Raw genomic sequence first — 24626 nt, forward strand, 5'->3', positions numbered from 1 at the left:
TATTTGCCGCAATGGAAAAATTTAATTACTTTATATACGGAAAGCATGTAAAAGTGTATTGTGATCACCAGTCTGTAAGTTTTATTTTATTTTGTGGATTGCTTCATACGAGACTTGCCTGTTCGGCGGAAGTGTTGCAAAATTGTGATACAGAAAAGATTCATGTGAAGGGAAAAGAAAACGTTGTGGCAGATGCTCTTTCACGATTACTGCAACGTTTATTAAGCTTCCATGAGGTTGCTGGAAAATCGTCTAGCTCTAAAGTGCTGTTAATAATGAACTCGCCATTTAGGCTTCAGAACGTGACTGTGTGTATGAATATAAGACAGATTAGGCAGAATCAGTGATGTATTTCGTTCCAAAATCAGACAACGAAGCTATTAAGTAGGTGATCATGTTCTGGCTCACTCACCAGTGTATGCTCTGTTCACTAAGTAACTAAAACTGTACCTATGAGGGTAGCAACAGTCATCTTTATCATCAGACGATTTATTAAAGACTATATTCCGCAGTAGGGGAAACCCGATGAAATTACACCTCATAATGCCTCATATTTCACGGGACATAAGTAGAAAGAATTTCTAACTGAACAGAACATAAAGCATATCTTAACGCCCAGATTTCATCCCGAATCTTGTCCTGTGAAACGTATGTTTGCGGAGTTCAGTATGTTTACCAGATCATATACTGCCAAGCACCAAACCAAATGGATTAAGTGTGTGTCCGTTTTCTAAGTCTTTTTAATCATTTTTCACACTCTTCCACCAAGCATACACTGAGTGAAATGATGCTAAATGAGGTACAAAGAAAGGACTGGATAGATTCACTCCCGAAGGAACCTAAGTTAGTCGGCAACAAAGCAGAACAACTACAATGAGATCTCCAATAATTTCAGTTTAGCGCCAAAGCGAAAACTACAATATGATAAAAGTTAAGTTCTATCCTCCAATACCAGACTGGAGATAAGATTTTGCTTAGGATTCAACCAAAGGCTTCATTAATGAAGAAACAAAATAAAAAATGGCAAGCTATGTGCTCTGGAACCTATACCATTCTTCACGTCCCTCGTGAAGGGAGTTATTTAGTCATATACCCTGAAACGAGGAGAATGATGGGATTATATCCTTATATCCTCACAAAGACGTTAAAAATATTATGAATAAGATGTTTTATATGTTTAATGAGTGATGAAAGAGAACAAGTACGAAAATTTCTTATTATTATTTCTTATTATTATGTCTGTAGCTATTAAGTGCACAATTTCAGAAAACATATTTATATTCTTAGTTCTTCAGCATGAATTTAAATCAAATATAGTGATTGTAGTTTAAAGAACTGTGGGCATAATTTCCTACGGAGGTGATAAGGAATAAAATTCCATGAACTGTTTTACTGACAGATGAGTCTTCAGCTCTTAATTGTATGATTCTGTCTTAATGAACTTTGAGCTCGTATTTGAAATAATTTCAGATCCTGTCTTAATGAGCCTTTAGCTCTTACTTAAAACCAGTGATGACTTTGTCTTGACGAACTTTCAACTCATAATTGAATCAGGTTACGATTTCTTCTTGGTGGACCTTCAGCTCTTACTTTAAGTAATTTATGATTTTTGCATTGATGAGCCTTTAGTTATTATGATAAATATTCTGTTACTTTGTCTTAATGGATTCAGTGTAGATGTCCCATTAATTCGAAACTACAGTCGAATCATTATTTGTGTAAACGAAAAGCGCTTGGTGCGCAAGAGACTGTTGAAGATGTGTCATATGTAAAATTGCATAATGACTCGTCATGGCTAGAGTCTAAACTTAAGTTCAGGACAGGTTTTTTCGGATCTGACGCTTATTTTGCTAAAGGAGTTTTCCGCTAGTTCATTTCAAGGCTAGTGGCTTGTTCGCGGTGTTTGATGAGGAAGGCTAACCGCGAGTACCAACGCCCGCTAAGCTCTCGATAAATGACTACAACTCTGCAATTGCTTATGTGTACTCAACCGATAGTGACCGAAACTTTGTCATTTTTAAAATGTTTATAAATAACTTGAATTTGAACTTTTAAAATCTCAAACTGCAACGAAACTCTTATATTACGCTCCGATGCAATACTTCGGATACAGACTGTACTAACAGATCTTGCACGAATCACTGACTCGCTGAAGCGTGCGAGAAGAATGCAGAAGGAAATACGAACTCTCGGTGACATAAATTGTGAAACGCAGTGTAATTACAGTGTTTACAGGGATGTACGAGGCAGGAGATGATAAAACTGTGACAAAATGAATCGGTGAACGATAATCTATACTGACGGTGGTATAAATATGAGAGACGTAACTAAAGTGCACATCTGGAATAAAAGAAATTAATCCTTAAATTTGTGTGTATTCCACGAATTCAAAGGAATTATACCATTCAAATTGTGTCGTACGATTGTTCCATGTCTCAATGTTGGAGTGCTGGAAATTGTCCAACAGAGACTGCTGTACCCAACCTATGCACCTTGCAGTTTGGGGGGCAGGAGTTCCTCGAGAAAGAGTCCTACTGGGCCTCGGTTCGTATAACCGCAGTCAGAGACCTAGCAGGTCCGCTACCTGGTACTCACTATTAGTTCCTCGAGAAAGGATCATACCCGGTCTCGATTAATATAACTTCCAGCCACAGACCTAGAACGTTCGCCACTTGTCACCCTATCTTCCACTCACTGGAAAACGACAATGAAAAGTAAGAAAAAAGCGAACGAAAATATTAAATGTATATTCACTGTATATAAAAATGACGAGCTAATGATTATGTTGCGATTTTAAAAATTTTGAGATTCTTAATGAGCAAATTATTAGGCTCAATAGGATATAAAATGAAATATTTATGACATTTTCCGCGTGTACGTAACTTAATCATTTAATGAGCAAAAATGTACAAGTTCACTTAGTTTCAGCCAGGAAATATTTAAGATTAGGCTATGGGCAACAGTGTAGGCTATCATACAGAATAGTTGAACAAATTTAGCTAAGCAACTTGTTTAAGCTCATGTGGATTTCTTTGTTTACTTGAAAAATTTAACTTGTGAGCAATTTTTTTTTTCTCTCATAGGTAGCGTAAGTGAACGTACATAGTTGAGCATCCTGTTAGGCTCTTGTAACTTTCGCAATGAAATATTTAAGATTCCATCATTTATCGAGGAAACAAAAATGGAAAACTTAAGTGTTCTGGTTCCTTCTGCACTGAAGCCAGTGAAATAAACGTTCACTGTCCCCAGTCCGGGGGGCTCATTGTAACCACTCATATACGGCAGTAAGTCGTAATTTAAAGATTTTTTAATAATAGAATTAAGTAATTTGCTCCAAATAATTCGTTGAATACGAATTTTGTAACATCACCTGCAATGGGTACACATATATTACCCAATTATGACAGACAAAAATTTGTGCCGGGCGATGAGTCAATCTCATATTTCCCACTTATCGTGGGCGGCGGCCTTAACCATTACGTGCACGCTCTGCACGCTCCCTGCCCCGATCCAAACCTCCATGTGCTACTTTCCACTTCCTTATATCATTGTCTCCCTTCAAGCTCGCAAAATTCTTGCCGCTCTGGTAGAATGACACTACCACAAGGAATCGAGACCTTTTTTTTTCATAGTATGGCTCGTCTCGGCTTATTATACAAATATGATTTGACAATCAACAGCTGTATGAACATATGACATCAACTGCAATGGCTATAGATGTACGTATTACCCAATTGTGACTTGAAAATTTTGTGCCGTACAGGGACTCGAAGCGGGACTTCCCGTTTATTATGAGTGGTCGTCTTAACTAATTCAGCTGTCCATGCCCGCTCACCAGACCGACCAAAAACTCCATATGTCATTATCTACTGCCCTATATCTGGGTTCGAGTCAAGGTGCCACAATTGCAGCTGATGTCACAAAATTCGCATTTAGCGAATAATTTGGAACAAATGTCATGAGACTGTGATACGGTCTACGAACTAAGTGTAATGAGACTGGTGCTGATTCAACGTTACCCTCATGCTTGTTTAATATAAAATTTATTACATTTGCGAAAGGGAAAGACAGAACGAACGGGAGAGAGGGTTTCCAGATCAAAAATGATCGAAAACTGAGGCAGTTCATATTTAATTGTAACACGAAGATAAACAAAAACTATTTGTTAAAATTGAACTGCAATGAGTAAAAGTATAAGTTATCCGATCAAAAGTATCCGGTCACCCCTATGAATTGCGGAAATGACCACTAGATGTCATTAGAGACAGATTTGTGAGTGTAAAAACTGGAGGGGAATGTTACAACAAGTGGGAAAGCCGGGTTGAATCCCTGTTCGGCACAAATTTTAAGATGTCACACTTAGGTAATCATTTATGTCTGTTGCAGGTGGTGTTATGAAAATTGGAATAATATTCCGTACAGCTACTGGTTGTAAAATCATATTTACTACCCGGCAACTACACACATCAAAAAAAGTTTGCATCACCCGGTTCCCAGAACTCCTGAAGATAGACGTTGACTGTCGATATTGTTATCACAGACACAGTCCCTTTGACTGTTCAGAGAAGTCACTAAACCCACCCAAAGTTGTAAACAACCATGCCTGAGCAGCGTCTATTAGACGGAGAGGGTGCGACAGCCGAGCAGTTCCAGTCATTCCACCAGGAAGGAAGTACACGGCTCGTGTTGTCTGTAGTTCAACATGCATAGACGGTCAATACCTCGGTTCGATCGCGACTGTATTGTTACTTTTTGCCAGGAAAGGCTCTCAACAAGGGAAGTGTCGAGGCGTCTCGGAGTGAACCAAAGCGATGATGTTGACATGGAGGAGATACAGAGAGACAGGAACTGTCGATGACATGACTCGGTCAGGCCGCCCAAGAGCTACTACTGCAGTGGATGACCGCTACGTACGTATTAGGGCTCGGAGGAGCCCTGACAGCACCGGCACCATGTTGAATAATGCTTTCCGTGCAGCCACAAGACGTCGTGTTACGACTCAAACTGTGCGCAATAGGCTGCATGATGCGCAATTTCACTCCCGACGTCCGTGGCGTGGTCCATCTTTGCAACCACGACACCATACAGCGCGGTACACACGGGCCCAACAACATGGCGAATGGATCGCTCAGGATTGGCATCACGTTCTCTTCACCGATGAGTATCGCATATGCCTTCAACCAGCCGAGACGGGGCATATGACGATAAAAGTGGACTCGATTCCTTTTGGTCGTATCATTCTCCCTGAGCGGGAATCAAGTAGTGTCGCGAACATAAAAGGAGACGTACATAAGATTACGACATAAGGAAGCGGACAGTGACATATGGAGGTCTGGATAGGACCGGGGAGCGTGCGTGGAATGGATGGCTGCTGGCGATAAGCTGGAAATCCGCCTTCAAGTGCCAGTCCAGCACAAATTTTCATATGTTACAACTGGCTAGTACATCTAGAGCCATTCGCATTCATCGAATAATTTGTAACAATATTGCATACAGCTGCTAGTAAATTTTCTTCTACGTGGCTCGCACAGGCTCAATAAATCTGAAGAACGAGATTTTTTCACCAGATCGTGTACAGCTTTTATTTATTTATTTATTTCACGTTACCAGTTTCAGGCACTGTCCATTGTCAAGTGAGCCAGAAAAAATAGCAACACACAAAAAACAGCTGAACACCAATAAAGTAACTAATATGACGTACTATTACACGACGATAATATTTACCTCGAGTAACATGCGTGGTACATCGTCGCCATTAATTTAAAAATCGCGTTTTATTCATAAGCGTCCGTATTTAAAATATGAAGGTACATGACATGAAAGTGCTCAATAGAACAAAAGTATTATCACGTTACTTAAATTTCACGTCCAATTGATTTATATTTCTATATAAAACATTTTTCACATAACTATTAAGAGAACACACTGGATCGCATTCGGGAGGACGACGGTTCAATCACACGCCCGCCCATACTGATTTAGGTTTTCCGTGATTTCCCTAAATCGCTCCAGGCAAATTCTGGGATGGTTCCTTTGAAAGGGCACGTCAGACTTCCTTCCCTACTCCGATGAGACCGATAACCTCGCTGTTTGGTCTCTTCCCCCCAAACAACCCAACCCCCCAAACCATATCAATTGTAAGATGCGTGTGCTTTTATCCTCTGAGTGACAGTTCAAAATTTCCGATGTGAATTGCACTTTTGACACTTCGTTGAGTGAGTGCAAACAGCATGTTTCCTAGGAAATATTGCAAGGTTTGTTTTCATAGTACTTCTGGCTGGATGTGACGTTTAAATAACGTGGAAATACTTTTGTTCTCACAAGCTCTTTCATCTCATGCACATTTTAGATGACGAAATGGCGCGCGAATTTTAAATTAATGACGACAATGTAACGAAATACGTTACTCGAGGTAATTATAGCGTTGTGTAATGGGTCATACAATTAGTTACATGATCTGTGTTCAGCTGGTTTTTGCTACTGTGTGTTGCTATGTTTTCAGACACACTTGAGATAGGCAATGCCTGAAACTGATAGTATGGAAAATAAAACAGAAATTGTACACAGACTGGTGAAAAATGTCGTTCTTCAAAATAAGCTGCTAACTGTAAAATCATATTGAATAAATTTAGTCTAAAGCTTTGGTATCCTTGTGCCCTGTGTTCTTCAGTATAAGAACATGTCAATATTTTCTCATCTAGCTTTTTAACCTGCCGCATCCTGCATCCTCAAGGACTTCAAACTATATGGACCTGGCGATACCAGTAACAACTGCAGTATATAATAAGAAAAAAGTAAAATTACTTTTGATTAGATGATACGTCTGTGAACAGTACCTTGTCTGACTGATATAGTCCCGATGATCACTTGGCGTTCCACTCATTTGTGTTGTCAGCGAGGCCACTGACGTTGTAGCTGTCACTGAAGACTGGGCCGTCTTTTGGAACGTCACACCCAAAGCCGGCCTCAGAAGTGGTGGAAACTTTTTTCCCGTTGCTGGAGCTGATGCTGTTGCTTTCTTTAATTGGACTGCATTCTGAAGTGACTGAGATTTTACTACAACGTTTCTTGTAAATTTTGCCTGAGTCTGGGCTTTGGAAGAGATCGTAGCAGGAGTGATCAAAGATTCTTTGGTTCCTGGTACTGAGGACAATGTTGTCAAGGATAAAGGTCGTACTGTTTTACCGACAGAAACGTTGGATGCTAACTGTAGCTGTGGAGTACAGATGACAGATGGTGAGAGCTGGATCACAGAAGGTGTCAGTGGCCTGGGACTTTCCGCACGTACCGTCACTAGTGTTGGACTAGCAGTACTCTTGGGCTGAATGGTGGCTGTAGACTTCTGAAGGACGTTGCCCGGCTGTGACAGAATGAATGCTAACGGTGCCGGCTGTACCAGCAGCTGTGGCACCTGACAGCCAGTTGTGGCCCGAAATGTCTGCAGCTGAGGAACAGGCACTCCAATCAGCGGACGCGCAGCTGTAGCAGCTGTAGAATTTCTGATGGCTGGAATGGCTATTTTCGGTTGTATTTGTGTCGTCACCGTCGGTACCACTGGGATCTGAATCGACAGTGGAGAAATTTGGAGTGGGGGAGGTACTGAAGGAGTCAGTTGACGAACACTGCCAACGGGATGCTGTGCCGCTGACTTTGTCGCAGTCACGAGGCGTATTCTGTGCTTCGCCTGTGGCGTCTGGGATGTCGTCTGATGCCCTGGCGGTGAGCAGTTTGAAGCTGTTGAGGTAGCTGATTTCGGTGTCGAGGACTGCAGTTTCCTTTTGGGCAGGCACTGCCCCACTGTTGGTTCCTCGGGTTCCAGCAGAGTCCGATCGTCAGAATGCAGTGTTGTGGGCTCTGGTTTCACTTTCACAGATGAGACTTCTTCGTTGGCTGGCTGGGCAGTCATCTCACCAGGCTGCAGCTGTTTGAGGTTGTCGGCAGATCCACCAGAAGCGACGCAGCTCTCGGGCTCTTGCACAGTAGGTAGTGCGGCTGGGTTCGCCACTGGCGGGTCTTCAGAGCTGCCCGCCGACTTGGTCTGCCTCTTGCGCTTCCGCGGCTGGCGCTCGAGTGGATGGTCGACGGAGACTGGGTCGTCGGCGCGCTGGTAGATGCCCGTGGCGTACGACGCGGCGCATTCGCTGTCGGGGAAGGCGTTGGGGTGCGCGACCACCAGGTGGGCACGGAAGTCGGCCGCCATGTTGCAGCCGAAGTCGCACAGGTGGCACTGGTACATGTACTTCCCCTGGTGCTTCGCGGTGCTCAGTACGTGTTTCCGTAGGTTTTCCTGCGAGCAGAAGCAGTTAAGGTTGAAAGATCAGTGCAAGAATAAGCCAAAGATCTGAACACGTATTATGGTATTCTAGTATCAAGTGACAATAGATCACAGTAGCATAAACAACAATTCAACACAGCGATTACTAAAATCTAAGATATCTTGTCAAAGCAATTCCGGCATCCTGCTGAACGCTATCTGCATAAAAAATCAAACACAATAAATGATTAATGTATATTTTCGGGAATACGTTTGTCTCGGTAACATATATGAGAGATTGGCATTCCAAGATTACAGGCTAATGTATATGCAAATACGCTGTTGAAAATGCGAAATTCTCGCACTATAAAAACCGCCAGAATGTTGACTGCAAACATGCAAACGTGCGTGCACTGTGTTGTACAGGTGCTGGATGTCAGTTGGTGGAATGGAGTTCAATGCCTGTTGGACATGATCGCTCAATACAGGGACGGTTAATGTTGGTTGTGGATGATGCTAGAGTTGTTGTCTGATGATATCCCATGCGTGCTCGATTACAAACAGATTTGCTGATCGAGGAGCCAAGTCAATATGTCGACACTATGTAGAGCATGTTGCGTTACAGCAGCGGTATGTGGGCGAGCGTTATCCTGTTGGAAAACACCCCCTGGACTTCTGTTCATAAATGCCAGCACAACAGGTCGAATCACCAGACTGACGGACATGTTTGCAGTCAAGCTGCGTGGGATAACCACGAGGGCGCTCCTGCTAACATACGGGTTCGCACCTCGGACTATAAATCCAGGTGTAGGTCCAATGAGTGTAGCACGCAAATGGGTTGTTTGCAGGCCCTCAACTGCTCTCCTCCTAACCAAAACACTGCCATCACTAGAGCTGAGACAGAACCAGCTTTCACCACAAAACACAACAGACCTCTACCCTGCATTCCAATGAGCTCTCACTTGATATGGCCGAAGTCACAAATGGCGGTGGTTTGTGGTCACTGGAATGATTGCTACAGAGCTGTACTTGAAGTAAACGATTTCTAACAGTTCGCTGTGTGACTGTGGTGGAAACCTGCTCAAATAGCTGCTGCAGATGCAGTACGACGCGCCAGAGCCATACACCGAACACGACAGTCTTCCCTCCCGGTAGTACCACGCAGCCATTCGGCGTCCGGTCTTGTTGCGACTGCTCGCTCTCATGACCACCGCAGCCAGAAATCACGTACATTCTTGCCACATCTCTATGCAGTATCGTAGAAGGAACATTCAGCTTCTCGTAACCGTATTACATGACCTCGTTCAAACTCAGTGAGGTATTTATTATGGCATCTTTGTCGCCTTGAAGGCATTCTTGATTGGCATCAAGTCGCCACTTCCATTCTCAAAGGTAACTAATGCTCACGACCGTTACGGCGTGATTTAAAGCACTACTAGCGCCACTCTTATCCAACTGGCGCGAAATTTGAATGGACATAATCTTTCACATGTAGAAAGACGCCTGCCTGCAATCTTTCGTTTATGTCGCACAACTGCTTTAGGTCTCGCGATCTTTTTTCGGTCAATTTATTTGAACTCTACTTATCTACACTACTGGCCATTAAAATTGCTACACCACGAAGATGACGTGCTACAGACGCGAAATTTAACCGACAGGAAGAAGATGCTGTCATATGCAAATGATTAGCTTTTCAGAGCATTCACACAAGGCTGGCGGCAGGGACGACACCTACAACGTTCTGACATGGGGAAAGTTTGCAACCGATTTCTCATACACAAACAGCAGTTGGCCGGCGTTGCCTGGTGAAACGTTGTTGTGATGCCTCGTGTAAGGAGGAGAAATGCGCACCTTCACGTTTCCAACTCTGATAAACGTCGGATTGTAGCCTATCGCGATTGCGGTTTATAGTATCGCGACATTGCTGTTCGCGTTAGTCGAGATCCAATGACTGTTAGCAGAATATGGTATCGGTGGGTTCAGGAGGGTAATACGGAACGCCGTGCTGGATCCCAACGGCCTCGTATCACTAGCAGTCGAGATGACAGGCATCTTATCCGCATGGCTGTAACGGATCGTGCAGTCACGTCTCGATCCCTGAGTCAACAGATGGGGCCGTTTGCAAGGCAATAACCATCTGCACGAACAGTTCGGCAACGTTTGCAGCAGCATGAACTAACTGCTCGGAGACCATGGCGGCGGTTACCCTTGACACTGCGTCACAGACAGGAGCGCCTGCGATGGTGTACTCAACGACGAACCTGGGTGCATGAATGGCAAAACGTCATTTTTTCGGATGAATCCAGGTTCTGTTTACAGCATCATGATGGTCGCATCCGTGTCTGGCGACATCGCGGTGAGCGCACATTGGAAGCGTGTATTCGTCATCGCCATAATGGCGTATCACCCAGCGTGATGGTATTGGGTGCCTTTGGTTACACGTCTCGGTCACCTCTTGTTCGCATTGACGGCACTTTGAACAGTGGACGTTACATTTCAGATGCGTTACGACCTGCGGCTCTAGCCTTCATTCGATCCCTGCGAAACCCTACATTTCAGTAGGATAATGCAGGACCGCATGTTGCAGGTCCTGTACGGGCCTTTCCGGATATAGAAAATGTTCGACTGCTGCCCTGGCCAGCACATTCTCCAGATCTCTCACCTATTGAAAACGTCTGGTCAATGGTGGCCGAGCAAGTGGCTCATCACAGTATCACAGTATCGTGTTGAAGCTACATGGGCAGCTGTACCTGTACACGCCATCCAAGCTCTGTTTGACTCAATGCCCAGGCGTATCATGGCCTTACTACGGATAGAGGTGGTTGTTCTGGGTACTGATTTCACAGGGTCTTTGCGTGAAAATGTAATCACATGTCAGCTCTGGTATAATATATTTGTCCAATGAATACCCGTTCATCATCTGCATTTCTTCTTGGTGTAGCAATTTTAATGGCCAGTTGTGTAATAATCCGCCGCTCGGGTGATATGCAGTTGGATTCATGGTCGCGGCTACATTGTTCATACGGCTCGTACTTTCGCCTTCAGCAGCCGCAGTCCTACGGCGGGTGGAACGAGGAGTTCATATCGATCAATGGCATAGATACGCCTTCTGGACATATATTTTGATTAGGAACTCTTTTGGATTACATGTAGTTACGACGACTCTGGCTTACATTCGTCAATGTTGATTACTGTTCATATTGCTTACAGTCGACATGACAGCATTCTTCTGCAGTTCCGGCTATGTAATTAGTGCCGATCTTGTATTCCACACATTTCATGGTTCGTGGCATTGCCCTGCCTAGTTAGGCGTGGTGCACACTGAGTCCATCGATAGCGATACGACACATTTGCAATAAAAATCGCCTGACGCGACGCTTATTCGTCCGACACTTGTGTCCCCTCTGGAACGATATGATATACGACAGACATGCAGTGCGACTCGCCAGATGACAAGCAACAATACAGCACGAATCACGTTTCTGTTACAGTTTCAGCCGCAATCATGAGCTTTTCTGAAGATAACATTATTGTGGCTTATCATTATTCGAAGCTCAAACAACTGAAAAAGAAAAGACAGTACTCGGTGCGCCGGTACAATGCTATACAAAGATAGTTCGCCTGAGGTTTTTGTGATGTCTCTCAGCACATTCACAAATCCCGCGAATACTACAGAATCAGTTTCTATCAGCTGCTCTGCCAAAGCGGGACACAGATTTGCTGCTTGCTATTTCTTCTGCTGAGACTACTGATGAGCTGCTCATTGCAATAACGTAAGTTGGCGAAAACTATAAATGACTTTAAAAATGCTGCCACGAAAAATTTCATTTTTTGAATGACCACCTAGTCTGCAGTTTTTTCGCAAATTTTGCTAAACTTCTCTCCCCACGTTGCTCTGAACAGTTTGTTCTGCATGCTGTCGTTCTTTGTCATAATAACAATAATAACGAGGATATCAGTATAAACGTGGTTTGACAAACATAGACACACAAACTTCGGTTGACAAAATAAATGGAGACGAGTGGCCCGACCGAGGTTCCATCCTGTGACCTCTGCGTTTCCAGGCTTGAGTTTTATCGCTACACCACGAGGCCCGACGTGTATGTAGACAATTCATCTACAGTGCAAGTTTTGATGAGTAAGTTTAGGAGTGTCAAAATATGTAACATACAGGGCCGTATTTTTTTATTGTATTGACTTACATGCTTAAATATTTTATACAGCCATGAACCTTAGTATTCGATATATATTTCAAATTATATACCTCTACCGTTCCTGAGAATAATGGTCTGAACTGACAGACACGACAGATGGACAAAAAACGGGAAAAGAAGTATTTTTTATGCAATATAACTAAAAATTAACAATTTCCGGAATTTTTCCTTTACTTGTACTATAAAACCTTTCTTCTTGTCAAATTTCATGATTCTAAGTCAACGGAAAGCAACGTGTATGTGTTTTGCTGAGAAAGTTTGCGAGTATACGTGACATAAAAGGCCGTATCTTTTGATCACATTGGCTTACAAAATTAAATTTTTCACACCGACAAAAGTCCGTAGACCTTGACATGTAGCATAAAATTCCGCTTGATACCTCAACGTATTCCTGAAAAAAAGGGGTATTAACAATCGTAGAGACAGACAGACGGATCGAGGACAAAGTGGTCCTACAACGGTTCCGTTTTTAGCGATGAGGTGCGGAACCCTAAGAACTATTTCCCTTCAATTACAGCATTTTTGAATCCCCGCCTAATGTGATGGGCGTGACAAGCATTTGATGGTCGCCTGGTCGTCCAGAACTCGCAACAAGTGTGGGAGTCTCTCTACAACGTCGCCACGCTTGAGCAGTGCAGAATTTCAGTCGGAGAAACAGACCAGTCTGTGGTGGAGAGCTAATGAGTAAGGACAAGAAGCGAACAATAGAGATTGGTGTGATCAGTACGGACTGAGCTACGCCCTCGCTTGGCCGGCAGCGTGGTAAAGTCTGTGCGTGAATTAGAGTCAACTTGCTGTCAACACGGACACACTGATTCCTGGTCCTGGCGTCTTGGCTGCAGGGAAGATCTTGCCGACGGTGCACAAGTGGATGTTGCCTGTGGTGTGTGCTCTTGAACGGATGTGCACAAGAAGAGTGTCGTGGCGGTGATGCTTGACGGAAACATCGGTTGAACACTCTGGTTGAAATTCACATTCACGCTATGCTAGCAGTTGAAAAGTTCAGTGTTTTCCTGTTTACCATTGTCCTAACTGAAGAGTGGGAGGTGGGGTTGGTGGGAGAGGGGAGAGGGAGGGAGGGAGGGAGGGAGGGAGAGAGAGAGAGAGAGAGAGTGAGAGCGGTGAGGATGGGGGGGGGAGAGATGTGTTCTTATTCTGTTGGTAAAAGCTATCTTCAACAGGTTAGATTAACCTTTCTTAGATGTAATCTGCTGGCCTAGTGTCCATATTCTAACACAGCGCTATCTATCGTAAAGCCATTGTATAACTATCTCATGAATCGGTACTGAGAACGTTATGCATCGGTTGTCAAACGTGTAATATTTTCACAACAACATGTTTCGTCCTACGTTATCCCGCTATCGAACGCCATAAAAGAAGGAAAATAATCAATACATCGTAAATACTACATACACCTCAGTATACCGTCCCTTAGTACAACATACCTTACTGCTTTTGAAGCTACCATTACACACCGTCAAAAGCAAAAGCCAGCTGAAAACATACATCGTCAAACATAGTGGCACAGCTCAAAACTAAAGGCAGCTGCCTTCACCTACCAAAGATAATACTTTTCCGCAACGCGTAAGTCACAGCCTTAAATATGCCACTGCCTATCATAAAATCTGTGAACATATATGTCAAGTCCTAGTAGATTTTAAAAACGAATGCTACACCTATGTTGTAATTTACTAGGGCTTGACGTATAATGATCACAGATTCTGTCAGGGACAGTAGCATCGCTGAGGGTGAGACATACGCGTTGCAAAAATGTACTGTCTGCTGCCTTTAGTTCAGAGCTGTGCCTTGAGAGTATAACATACCAACATGTGATGCTCTACGAAGAGTTTTATGTCTGACAATTCATGTTTGCTGCAGGGCTTTTACTTCAGACGGAGCCTAATGGCACAGAAGCTCTAAGAAATGTTATGCTATAGGACAAGATGAATATTTACATGGTTCTCAGTACATGCGGTTTTGCGATGTACTGATTTGTTTCCTTGCTTTTTTGGCACTTTATAATTGGGTAACGTAATTCCGAAACATATTCTGATAATAGCATCGCACGTTTGACAAATGGCGCGTAACATGCTCAATATCGGTTTTTTGTGTCTTGCTAAATTGTCTAATTCTTGCTAGCTTTAGTGAGTTGGCAAAATTAATGTTAGCTTTTGAGTGATTTTTGTCAGCTCTCATTTGCGTTTTATTTAGGATTTATGTATTTATTGCTCTGTCCATTTTGTACGTTTAATTAGTTGTAGGTATGAATATTTGCCTTGTGATCCCTTTTATTGTAAACCAACGTTTATTTAACGTGTCCGGAGTTTGTTAAATTGAGATTTAGTTGAAAGTATACGTCCATATTCATTTTTATTTCTTGGATTTGAGAGCAAGTAAGTATTTCTTTGTTGTGTTATTTAAACTTATATGCTATGTTTTGCTGAATTTTGTTATTAATAAATAACAACAAAACTGACAAGCCTTATGCCCCCAATGCGGCCGAACGGTTCTAGGCGCTTCAGTCTGGAACCGCGCAACCACTACTGTCGCAGGTTCGAATCCTGCCTCGGGCATGGATGTGTGTGATGTCCTTAGGTTAGTTAGGTTTAAGTAGTTCTAAGTTCTAGGGGACTGATGACCTCAGATGTTAAGTCCCACAGTGCTCAGCGCCATTTTTGAACCTTTGCGTCCCCTCAGGCGCAAGCCACTTACGACTCCCACCGTTCCCTGCGCCACAACTATGACCAGGCCAAGTCAAATCACACTAAAACTCCTGAGTTTAAATATGCTTCGACCGAAGTGATGCGGTAGTCAACAGACTCGCATTCTGGTTGAATGAGGTTCAAATCTCCGCCTGGCTATACAGATTAAATATTTTCGTGGTTTAGGTATGTTTCCTCCTGACAGGGGGTTGGGAGGGGGGGGGGGGAGAGCGTTATCGTGTGGATATGAGATCTCACCCTTCCCCTCCCTCCCCCCCCCCCCCTCACATTTTCGTAACAGCGTTTATACTTTTATGTGTCAATTTTCACATTTTTATCTAACTGTTAAAGAATAAAGTAACATGAAATCAAAGAGTCTCGAAAACGGCAAGCAGTTATAGAAAATTACAAGCTATGTTTCTAACAAAGGATACTTTCCAGTTTCTTGCCCACATGGATGTTCCTGCATCCATACCATCTGCGTGGAACGTTCCAGACAGATGAAGGCGTACATCCATATGACGGCAGTACCTGCTACTAAGAACAAAGCCGATACGGTTAGGGGGTCTACCAGTAGGATCGACATTCAACAGAAAAAGCGGTAAGAGGAGACAGAAACCCCCGCCCCCCTATGCGCCTACTAAGAAAATGACGTTCGGAACGCAGGCGGAAACGACTGAAAAAATGTTTCAAATGGCTCTGAGCACTATGGGACCTAACTAACCCAAGGACATCACAAACATCCATGCCCCAGGCAGGATTCGAACCTGCGACCGCAGCGGTCACGTGGCACCAGACTGTAGCGCCTAGAACCGCTCGGCCACCCCGGCCGCCGGAAATGACTGAAAGCAGCAGCTTTCCTCGCCATATGCACGTTCGCGTAGCCACATTCTGAAACCTGTGTTCATATTCTTAGTAATAAGAGAATTGCTAAATTCACACTTCGATTTTATACCGTGTAAAACCCGATGACGTCAAAGCTACGCAATTCTTGCTGTTATTACTAAAATCAACCGTGTAACTCACCTACTCTCAATTATTTGGACGAATGCTTTTCAAACGTTGTATGTCTCCGAACTTTTCTTTTTTTTTTTTTGGTGTGTGGAATCTTATGGGACTTAACTGCTAAGGTCATCAGTCCCTAAGCTTACACACTACTTAACCTAAATTATCCTAAGGACAAACACACCCACCCATGCCCGAGGGAGGACTCGAACCTCCGCCGGGACCAGCCGCACAGTCCATGACTGTAGCGCCCCAGACCTCTCGGCTAATCCCGCGCGGCGTCTCTGAACTGCAGTCCCTTCTAAATTACGCTAAAAAAGTGTACTAACCACTGACGTATGCATATTGTTATTATTCCTCTTGGCCGAGCGGTTCTAGGCGCTACAGTCTGGAACCGCGCGACCGCTACGGTCGCAGATTTGCATCCTGTCTCGGGCATGGATGTGTGTGATGTCCTTAGGTTAGTTAGGTTTAAGTAGTTCTAAGTTCTGGAGGACTGATGACCACAGCAGTTAAGTCCCATAGTGCTCAGAGCCATTTGAACAATTATTCCTCTATAACAAGAGGCTTCGTGGCTCAGTTGTTTCGTGTAACTTTTTGTTTTTCGTACCAGTATTAATATTATTATAATTATTCCTCTTTCTACATCCACATCATCTACATCAATACTCCGCAGCCCACCTGGCGGCTTGTGACGGAGGGTACTTCTGACACCAGACTGACTCCTTTTTCCCCTTTCCATTCGCGAATGGCGTGTGTGAAGAATGTTTGTCGGTAAGTCTCTCACTTACCAATTTTCTCATCGTGGTCTTTTAGCTATATGAATGTTGGAGGAATAATACGTTGCTAACTCTTCCTGGAAAGTACTCTCTCGATATTTCAGTAGCAAACATCTCCGAGATCCACAACGCCTCTCTTGTAGCGTATGCGACTGCAGTTCGTTGAACGTCTCGGTAATGCTCTCACGTCGACTAAACGATTCGGTGACGAAACGCGCCGCTCTTCGTTGGACCTTCTCTCTCTACCTCCCTCTGTCTGTCTTTATCAGTTCTACCTGGTAAGGGTCACAGACTGGTGAACAATATTCAAGTATCGGTCGAACAAGCACCTTGTAAGCCACTTCTTTCGTGGATGAGTTACATTCCCTTACGATTCTTCCTGTGGATCTTAGTCTGGCGTCTGCTTTTCCCACAACTTGTTTTATGTAGTCATTCCACTAACGGTCGCCCTGAACAGTTACTTCCAATTAAAATTGCTACACCACGAAGATGACGTGATACAGACGCGAAATTTAACCGACGGGAAGAAGATGCTGTGATATGCAAATGATTAGCTTTTCAGAGCATTCACACAAGTTTGGCGCCGGTGGTAACACCTAGAACGTGCTGGCATGAGGAAAGTTTCCAAAAGATTTCTCATACACAAACAGCAGTTGACCGGCGTTGCCTGGTGAAACGTTATTGTGATGCCTCGCGTAAGCAGTAGAAATGCGTACCTTCACGTTTCCGACTTTGATAAACGTCGGATTGTAGCCTATCGCGATTGCGGTTTATCGTGTCGCGACATTGCTGCTCGCGTTGGTCGAGATCCAATGACTGTTAGCAGAATATGGTATCGGTGGGTTCAGGAGGGTAATACGGAACGCCGTGCTGGATCCCAACGGCCTCGTATCACTAGCAGTCGTGATGACAGGCATCTTATCCGCATGGTTGTAACGGATCGTGCAGCCACGTCTCGATCCCTGAGTCAACAGATGGGGACGTTGGCAAGGCAACAACCGTCTGCACGAACAGTTCGACGACGTTTGCAGCAGCAGGGCCTATCAGCTCGGAGACCATGGCTGTGGTTACCCTTGACGCTGCATCACAGACAGAAGCGCCTGCGATGGTGTACTCAACGACGAACCTGGGGGCACGAATGGCAAAACCTCACTTTTTCGGATGAGTCCAGGTTCTGTTTACAGAATCATGATGGTCGCATCCGAGTTTGGCGCCATCGCGATGAACGCACGTTGGAAGTGTGTGTCCGTCATCGCCATGCTGGCGTATCACCCGGCGAGATGGTATGGGGTGCCACTGGTTACACATCTCGGTCACCTCTTGTTCGCACTGACGGCACTTTGAATAGTGGACATTACATTTCAGATGTGTTACGACCCGTGGCTCTACCCTTCATTCGATCCCTGCGAAACCCTAGATTTCAGCAGCATAATGCATGACCGTATGTTGTAGGTCCTGTACGAGCCTTTCTGGATACAGAAAATGTTCTACTGCTGACCTGGCCAGCACATTCTCCAGATCTCCCACCAATTGAAAACGTGTGGTCAATGGTGGCCGAGCAACTGGCTCGTCACAATATGCCAGTCATTACTCTTGATGAACTGTGGTATCGTGTTGAAGCTGCATGGGCAGCTGTACCTGTACACGCCATCCAAGGTCTGTTTGACTCAATGCCCAGGGGTATCAAGGCCGTTATTATGGGCAGGGGTGGTTTTTCTGGGTACTGATTTCTTAGGATCTATGCAACCAAATCGCGTGAAAATGTAATCACATGTCAGGTCTAGTATAATATATTTGTCCAATGAATACCGTTTATCATCTGCATTTCTTCTTGGTGTAGCAATTTTAATGAGCAGTAATGTATATATATACATATATATATAGTTATAGTTTTCAGCAATTTGTCATCAATAGTGTAGTTGTACAGTAGTGGGTCTCGTTTTCTGTGTGTGGGCAATACGCTGCATTTATTTACGTTCCGAGACAACTACCAGTCCCTGCATCATTCATCAATACTCCGCAGGCCGTTCTGCAATACGATACTGTCTTCTGGCGTCGCTGTTTTCTTAAACAGGGTGAGTCATTAACCATTGCCACAAAGAATAACTCCGAAAGTATGACAAGAGTTGAAAAGTTTGTGTGACAAAAGTTGTATGGGACAACGGCGGCCATAATATGACGTTGGTTTCTTTGTAGCTAGGTAGGGTCGCTTCGAAGATATGAAGGTCAACTTTGTTTTTTAAAATAGGATGTTATAGTTTGATACTTGTTTTCTGATAGTAGCTATCGCCACGAATCCAATGATGCGTAACAGTAAGGTCTTTGAAGGTAAACTAAGGTCAAAAAGGTGGCATGAACGACCATATAGAGAAGGTGTTCGAAGTGATGACCATTGGTATCAATGCAGTGCTGCAATCTTCTTATTATGGATTTAGTGGTATTCCTTATCACATGGACACTTATTGAAGCACTTGCTCTGACAATTCTCTCTCGCATATCTTCAGGTGCAGTTGGAACATTTTTATAAACAATGTATTTTACGAATTCCCACAAGAAGAAATCCAGAGGCGTCAAGTCTGGCGAACGAGCCGGCCACGTCACATCTTCTCCGCGTCCAATCCAACGATTTGGAAGTTGTCTCTGCAACTCATTTCTAGCCATCAGCGAAAAATGTGGCAGACACTCATCGTGTTGATGCCACTTTCTGTTCCTTGTTCCTAAAGGTATTTCTTCCAATAATAGACATAATGTTTCTTGCAGGAATGTGGTATACTTCCTACCATTAAGGTTTCCTTCGATGGAATAGAGGCCTGTGATTGTGTCCTCTAGAACCTCACACCATACATTCACCGACCACGGTTTTTGGCGTGCAACTTGCCGCAGCCAACATGGATTATCAGTTGCCCAATAATGCATGTTATGCAAATTAACATTTTAATGGTTCGTGAATGTAGCCTCGTCAGTAAATAAAATCAAATTAATAAGTGGGCCATCCCTCTGATTCTGAAGTTGAGCCCATCGGCAGAATTCAGTGCGAAGCATACAATCCGTACCAGTTAATTCTTGGTGGAGACTGATATGGTAAGGATGATATTTCTGGCGCTGCAGAACACGAACAACACTACTCTGGCTCATGCTAGATTCCACTGCGATTTCACGCAAACTAACACAAGGATCTCGAACCATAGTGGCAAGAGTACTAATTCCCGTTTCCGCATTAGTAGCGTTCCTTTGCCGGATATGTTTCCGATGCGTTAAATACCCAGTGGTTCTCAATTTATCATACACATATTTAAATGTACGACGTGCAGCGTGAGTACGTTGAGGATATCTTTCAGCGTATAAGTCTCTAGCTCTCACTGAATTTCGTTGGCATTCTCCGTAAATGGGAAGCATATCGACTTGTTCTTCAAAGAGATACATTATTCACATTTGCTTGATTCGACGATACTAGTCTTACAGTTCCTATTAGTGTTGTATTGCGAAACCGTCGAATTGTATTTACATATCAGTGGTACATTAGATGGATTCGCCGTATTCAGCGAATATTTACTATTTGTACGATGTACGAGCATGTGATTCGGTAAGTGCCGAAGTGATAAGGAATACCACTCAATCCTTGATAAGAAGATTGCAGCACTGCATTGATACCATTGGTCATCACTTCTAACGCCTTCCCTAAATGGAAGTTCATGCCATCTTTTTGACCTTCGTTGACCTTCAACGAGCTTACTGTTACACATCATTGGATTCGTCTCGATAGCCACCTGTCAGATGTACCAAACTATAGCATCCCATTTAAAAAACTAAGTTCACGTTCATACCTCCGACGCGACGCCACCTAGCAACAAAAAACCTACGTCATAATATGGCCCCGATGTCCCATGCAACATTTGTCCCACAAATTTTTCAGCTCCTATCATAGGCCCGCAGTTATTCCAGGTGGCAATAGTTAGTGACTCACCTGTATACAACGGCATCATCTACGAATTGTCTTAAAGAGTTCCCAGCGCTTTCTACTGGATCAGTTACGTAGGCCCACTTTTTGAACAGTAACAGTCCTATCACATTTCCCTGGGATACTGCTGAAATTACCTTTACTTTTGTCGATTTTGTCCGGTTAAAAGGAACGTCTTGAGATCTATCTCCAAGGAAGTCCTCTTCTTTGTTCATTTATACAGTCCTAGAGCGGGTTTGAAGTTGTTAGCTTTATGTGGCAGGTTCTTTCTCTTCTCCTCTTTCCTTCTCTTCATGAAATCGCTACGTTGTTCCTTGCATTCCTTTGTCCACTGTTTTTCAGTTCTTTTTATATTAAATATAAATATGTGATTTGCAACAACGATTCCAAAGGCTTTGCGTTCGCTGTTGGTGGTCCCTACTGTGACATCTCTCCCCATGTGATTCGACCATTTCTGATTCTGCAGCTGTGAAAACAGAACTTCTAGCATCTTCTGCGTCCATATTGCGTCAATGAACTTGTCCATTGCTGTGTATAGATTTGCAGTTTTTCTTTTAATCCATGTGTATTTTATATAAGTGGGATCATAAATTTTTGTTAGAATGTTTCGATGTCCCTTTAGAATGTCATCAATTTATGAATACCGTCCTCGACACATAGTTTCGGCGGCGTATAGTCCTTCAGGGAAGATAATTCTCTTGTAATGCCGAAGTTTCTCATTACGTGAAATCATTTTTTCCCATGTTATTGTGAACGCTTTCTGGACTTTGGTGGCTGTTTCTAAATTGGCTTTACTGTCTGGTCAAGATGGTGCTACGACTTCAAGATATTCTTAAGAAGACTGAGATGAAACTGCCCCACATATCGCTTCTAGTAGGGATGTCCTGCTATTTTTATGTAAATCTTCCATCAAATGAATGTTCTGGTATCATTTTTGCAATCGTGTCGTTGATGCTATCTTGTGCAACTTCCCTATGACGTAATTGCTTTCCTCATTAATTTTAATGACGATAGACAGATCATCAGTCTTTATCCCACTCTGTGACGACTTTGTCTAGCACAATGTTATTATTATTATTATTATTTTATATGCAAGCGAAGGAAATAATATGTTTTGCATGTAACGTGTAATTTTGAATGTATGCAGTTTGATTAACAAAAATTGGGCAGGTTACTTTCATTTATAAAACATCTGAAAACGTCATTCATACCATTAACATAAATGTCGGTTGCTGATTTTCTTGTAATAATCGTGAAATCCTTATTTTAGGAAAAAGTTAAATCCCATACTAATTGCTGCAATTCCGCTGTTTTATTTCTCTAATTTACATCTAAAAGCAGTTCAAATATATAACATAGCAAAGAGAAAATGTTCTACAAGAAGAACTAAAAACAATTAAAGTTGTCTAGAAGATGTTACTGTGGGTACAAAAAGTTCGCTGATATGTTTGCCCTTTTATCACCATGACATTGTTATTATTAATTTCTTTTTTAATGTAAATAATTTAAAGGATATGCTGATATTGGTTAAGCTGTATATCAACATTTGTAAAACCTTGCAATTCCTGTACTTCAATTCAATAAAATCTTCAGTTAAAAAAATTGTTGAAGTGCCTGATAACAGATCTAAAGATTTCTGGTTCGATTGGAAAACCTTTATCTGTCGCTTTTGACTTCTTTCACCTCCATCAATGTTTGTTGATGTCAGAAATGTCGAGCAGCGAAGGGGTTCGGAATCCACATTAAACTGTAGGTCCGTCTACAACTGGCTACGTAAGTCAGATCAAATATCGGATCATGCCTGGTATAGCACAGCTTTACCCTTTATATTCCACTAAAACATTTTGTATATAATTTATTGCTATTATAGTGGGAAAGTATTAGAAGGCCAACAGGCTGAAGCCAAATCCACGCAAAGCAGTAATAAGCCCTTTCCTTGTCCGTAACAAATATACTGACTACTGGCTGAAAGTCTCATGGTTGGAAACTCCTCTCAGTCACAGGTCTTACCCCTAAAGACACCAGGTATTCTTGATAGGAGTCTAACATTCAGGGAACATTATGACAATGTCAGAATGAAGGTCGCTGCAAGAAACAATATCTTGCAAAATCTCAGAGGCACAAATTGGAGAGCAAGCACGCGCATACTTAGGACATCGGCTCCAGCCTTATGCTACTCGGCAGCGGAGTATGCGTACCCTGTGCGGTACCTGTCCTGCCACTCGAAACAAGTTGATAATGCTCTTAACCAAGCTGCCAGGTGACAGGATGCTTGGCATCAAACCCCATTCGAGAAGATCAGTGCTATGGCAGGAGTAGAGCCACTTGACATCAGGTAGAGAGTAACAGAGAAATCCGAAAGGGGCAAAGTCAACACTGACGAAGACGCCCACTTCATGGGAATCATCCTGTTTCGACGCCTTCACAGCAGGACAGGCTTAATCTCAAGTACCATCTCCTTACTGAATCAAAGGCGTAAGAGAAGCTTCGACGCTGGAAGGGAAGAGCCAAAAGTGGTTGGATACTACCAAAAGAGGAGCTACCCTCGGGAAACAGCCTGTTATGGCCAACATGGAGGTCACTTAATTCGCTTCAAGCGGGCATTGCCCGAAGTAAAACTGGCATGTTAAAATGGGGCTCGGCGACAACCAAAATGTGTCACAACAGGCGATGATCCATTTCCTTCACTATCCTGCTTACACCATCTCCTCAGGCATCGTGATGCAAGAGGATCTGGCATTAGGAACCCCAAAAGAAGTGCACCTGCTGAGACACAAATTAAATTTAGGGGGAGAGAGAGTGACTTTAGCAAATTGTATCTCCCCAATGAACCGAACACTGGATCCGCAAATGTTCGTACACTACTGGCCATTGAAATTGCTACACCACGAAGACGACGTGCTACAAAGGCGAAACTTAACCGACAGGAAGAAGATGCTGTGATATGCAAATGATTAGCTTTTCAGAGCGTTCACACAAGGTTGGAGCCGGTGGCGACACCTACAACGTGCTGACATGAGCAAAGTTTCCAACCGATTTCTCATACACAAACAGCAGTTGGCCGGCGTTGCCTGGTGAAACGTTGTTGTGATGCCTCGTGTAAGGAGGAAAAATTCGTACCATCACGTTTCCGCCTTTGATAAAAGTCGGATTGTAGCCTATCGCGATTGTGGTTTATCGTATCGCGACATTCCTGCTCGCGTTGGTCGAGATCCAAAGACTGTTAGCAGAATATGGAATCGGTGGGTTCAGGAGGGTAATAGGGAACGTTGTGCTGGATCCCAGCGTATCACCAGGAGTCGAGATGACAGGCATTTTACCTGCATGGCTGTAACGGATCGTGCAGCCACGTCTCGATCCCTGAGTCAACAGATGGGGACGTTTACAAGACAACAACCATCTGCACGAACAGTTCGACGACGTTTGCAGCAGCATGGACTATCAGCTCGGAGACCATGGCTGCGGTTACCCTTGACGCTGCATCACAGACAGAAGCGCCTGCGATGGTGTACTCAACGACGAACCTGGGGGCACGAATGGCAAAACATTTTTTCGGATGAATCCAGGTTCTAGTTACAGCATCATGATGGTCGCAGCCGTGTTTGGCGACATCGCGGTGAACGCACATTGTTAGCGTGTATTCGTCATCGCCATACTGGCGTGTCACCTAGTGTGATGGTATGGGGTGCCATTGGTTACACGTCTCGGTCACCT

General features: G+C 43.5%; 1 protein-coding gene across 1 annotated transcript in view; it reads right to left on the minus strand.

Annotated features, from left to right (window-relative positions):
- Positions 1 to 24626, minus strand: part of LOC124622516 (zinc finger protein 236) — an 846219-nt gene that overhangs the window by 16110 nt on the left and 805483 nt on the right. The window contains exon 13 of the mRNA XM_047148276.1: positions 6837 to 8287. Coding sequence (XP_047004232.1) covers positions 6837 to 8287 — 1451 coding nt within the window. The remainder of the gene's footprint in view (positions 1 to 6836; positions 8288 to 24626) is intronic.

This window comes from Schistocerca americana, chromosome 1, assembly GCF_021461395.2.
Source record: "Schistocerca americana isolate TAMUIC-IGC-003095 chromosome 1, iqSchAmer2.1, whole genome shotgun sequence".
Lineage (NCBI taxonomy): Eukaryota > Metazoa > Arthropoda > Insecta > Orthoptera > Acrididae > Schistocerca > Schistocerca americana.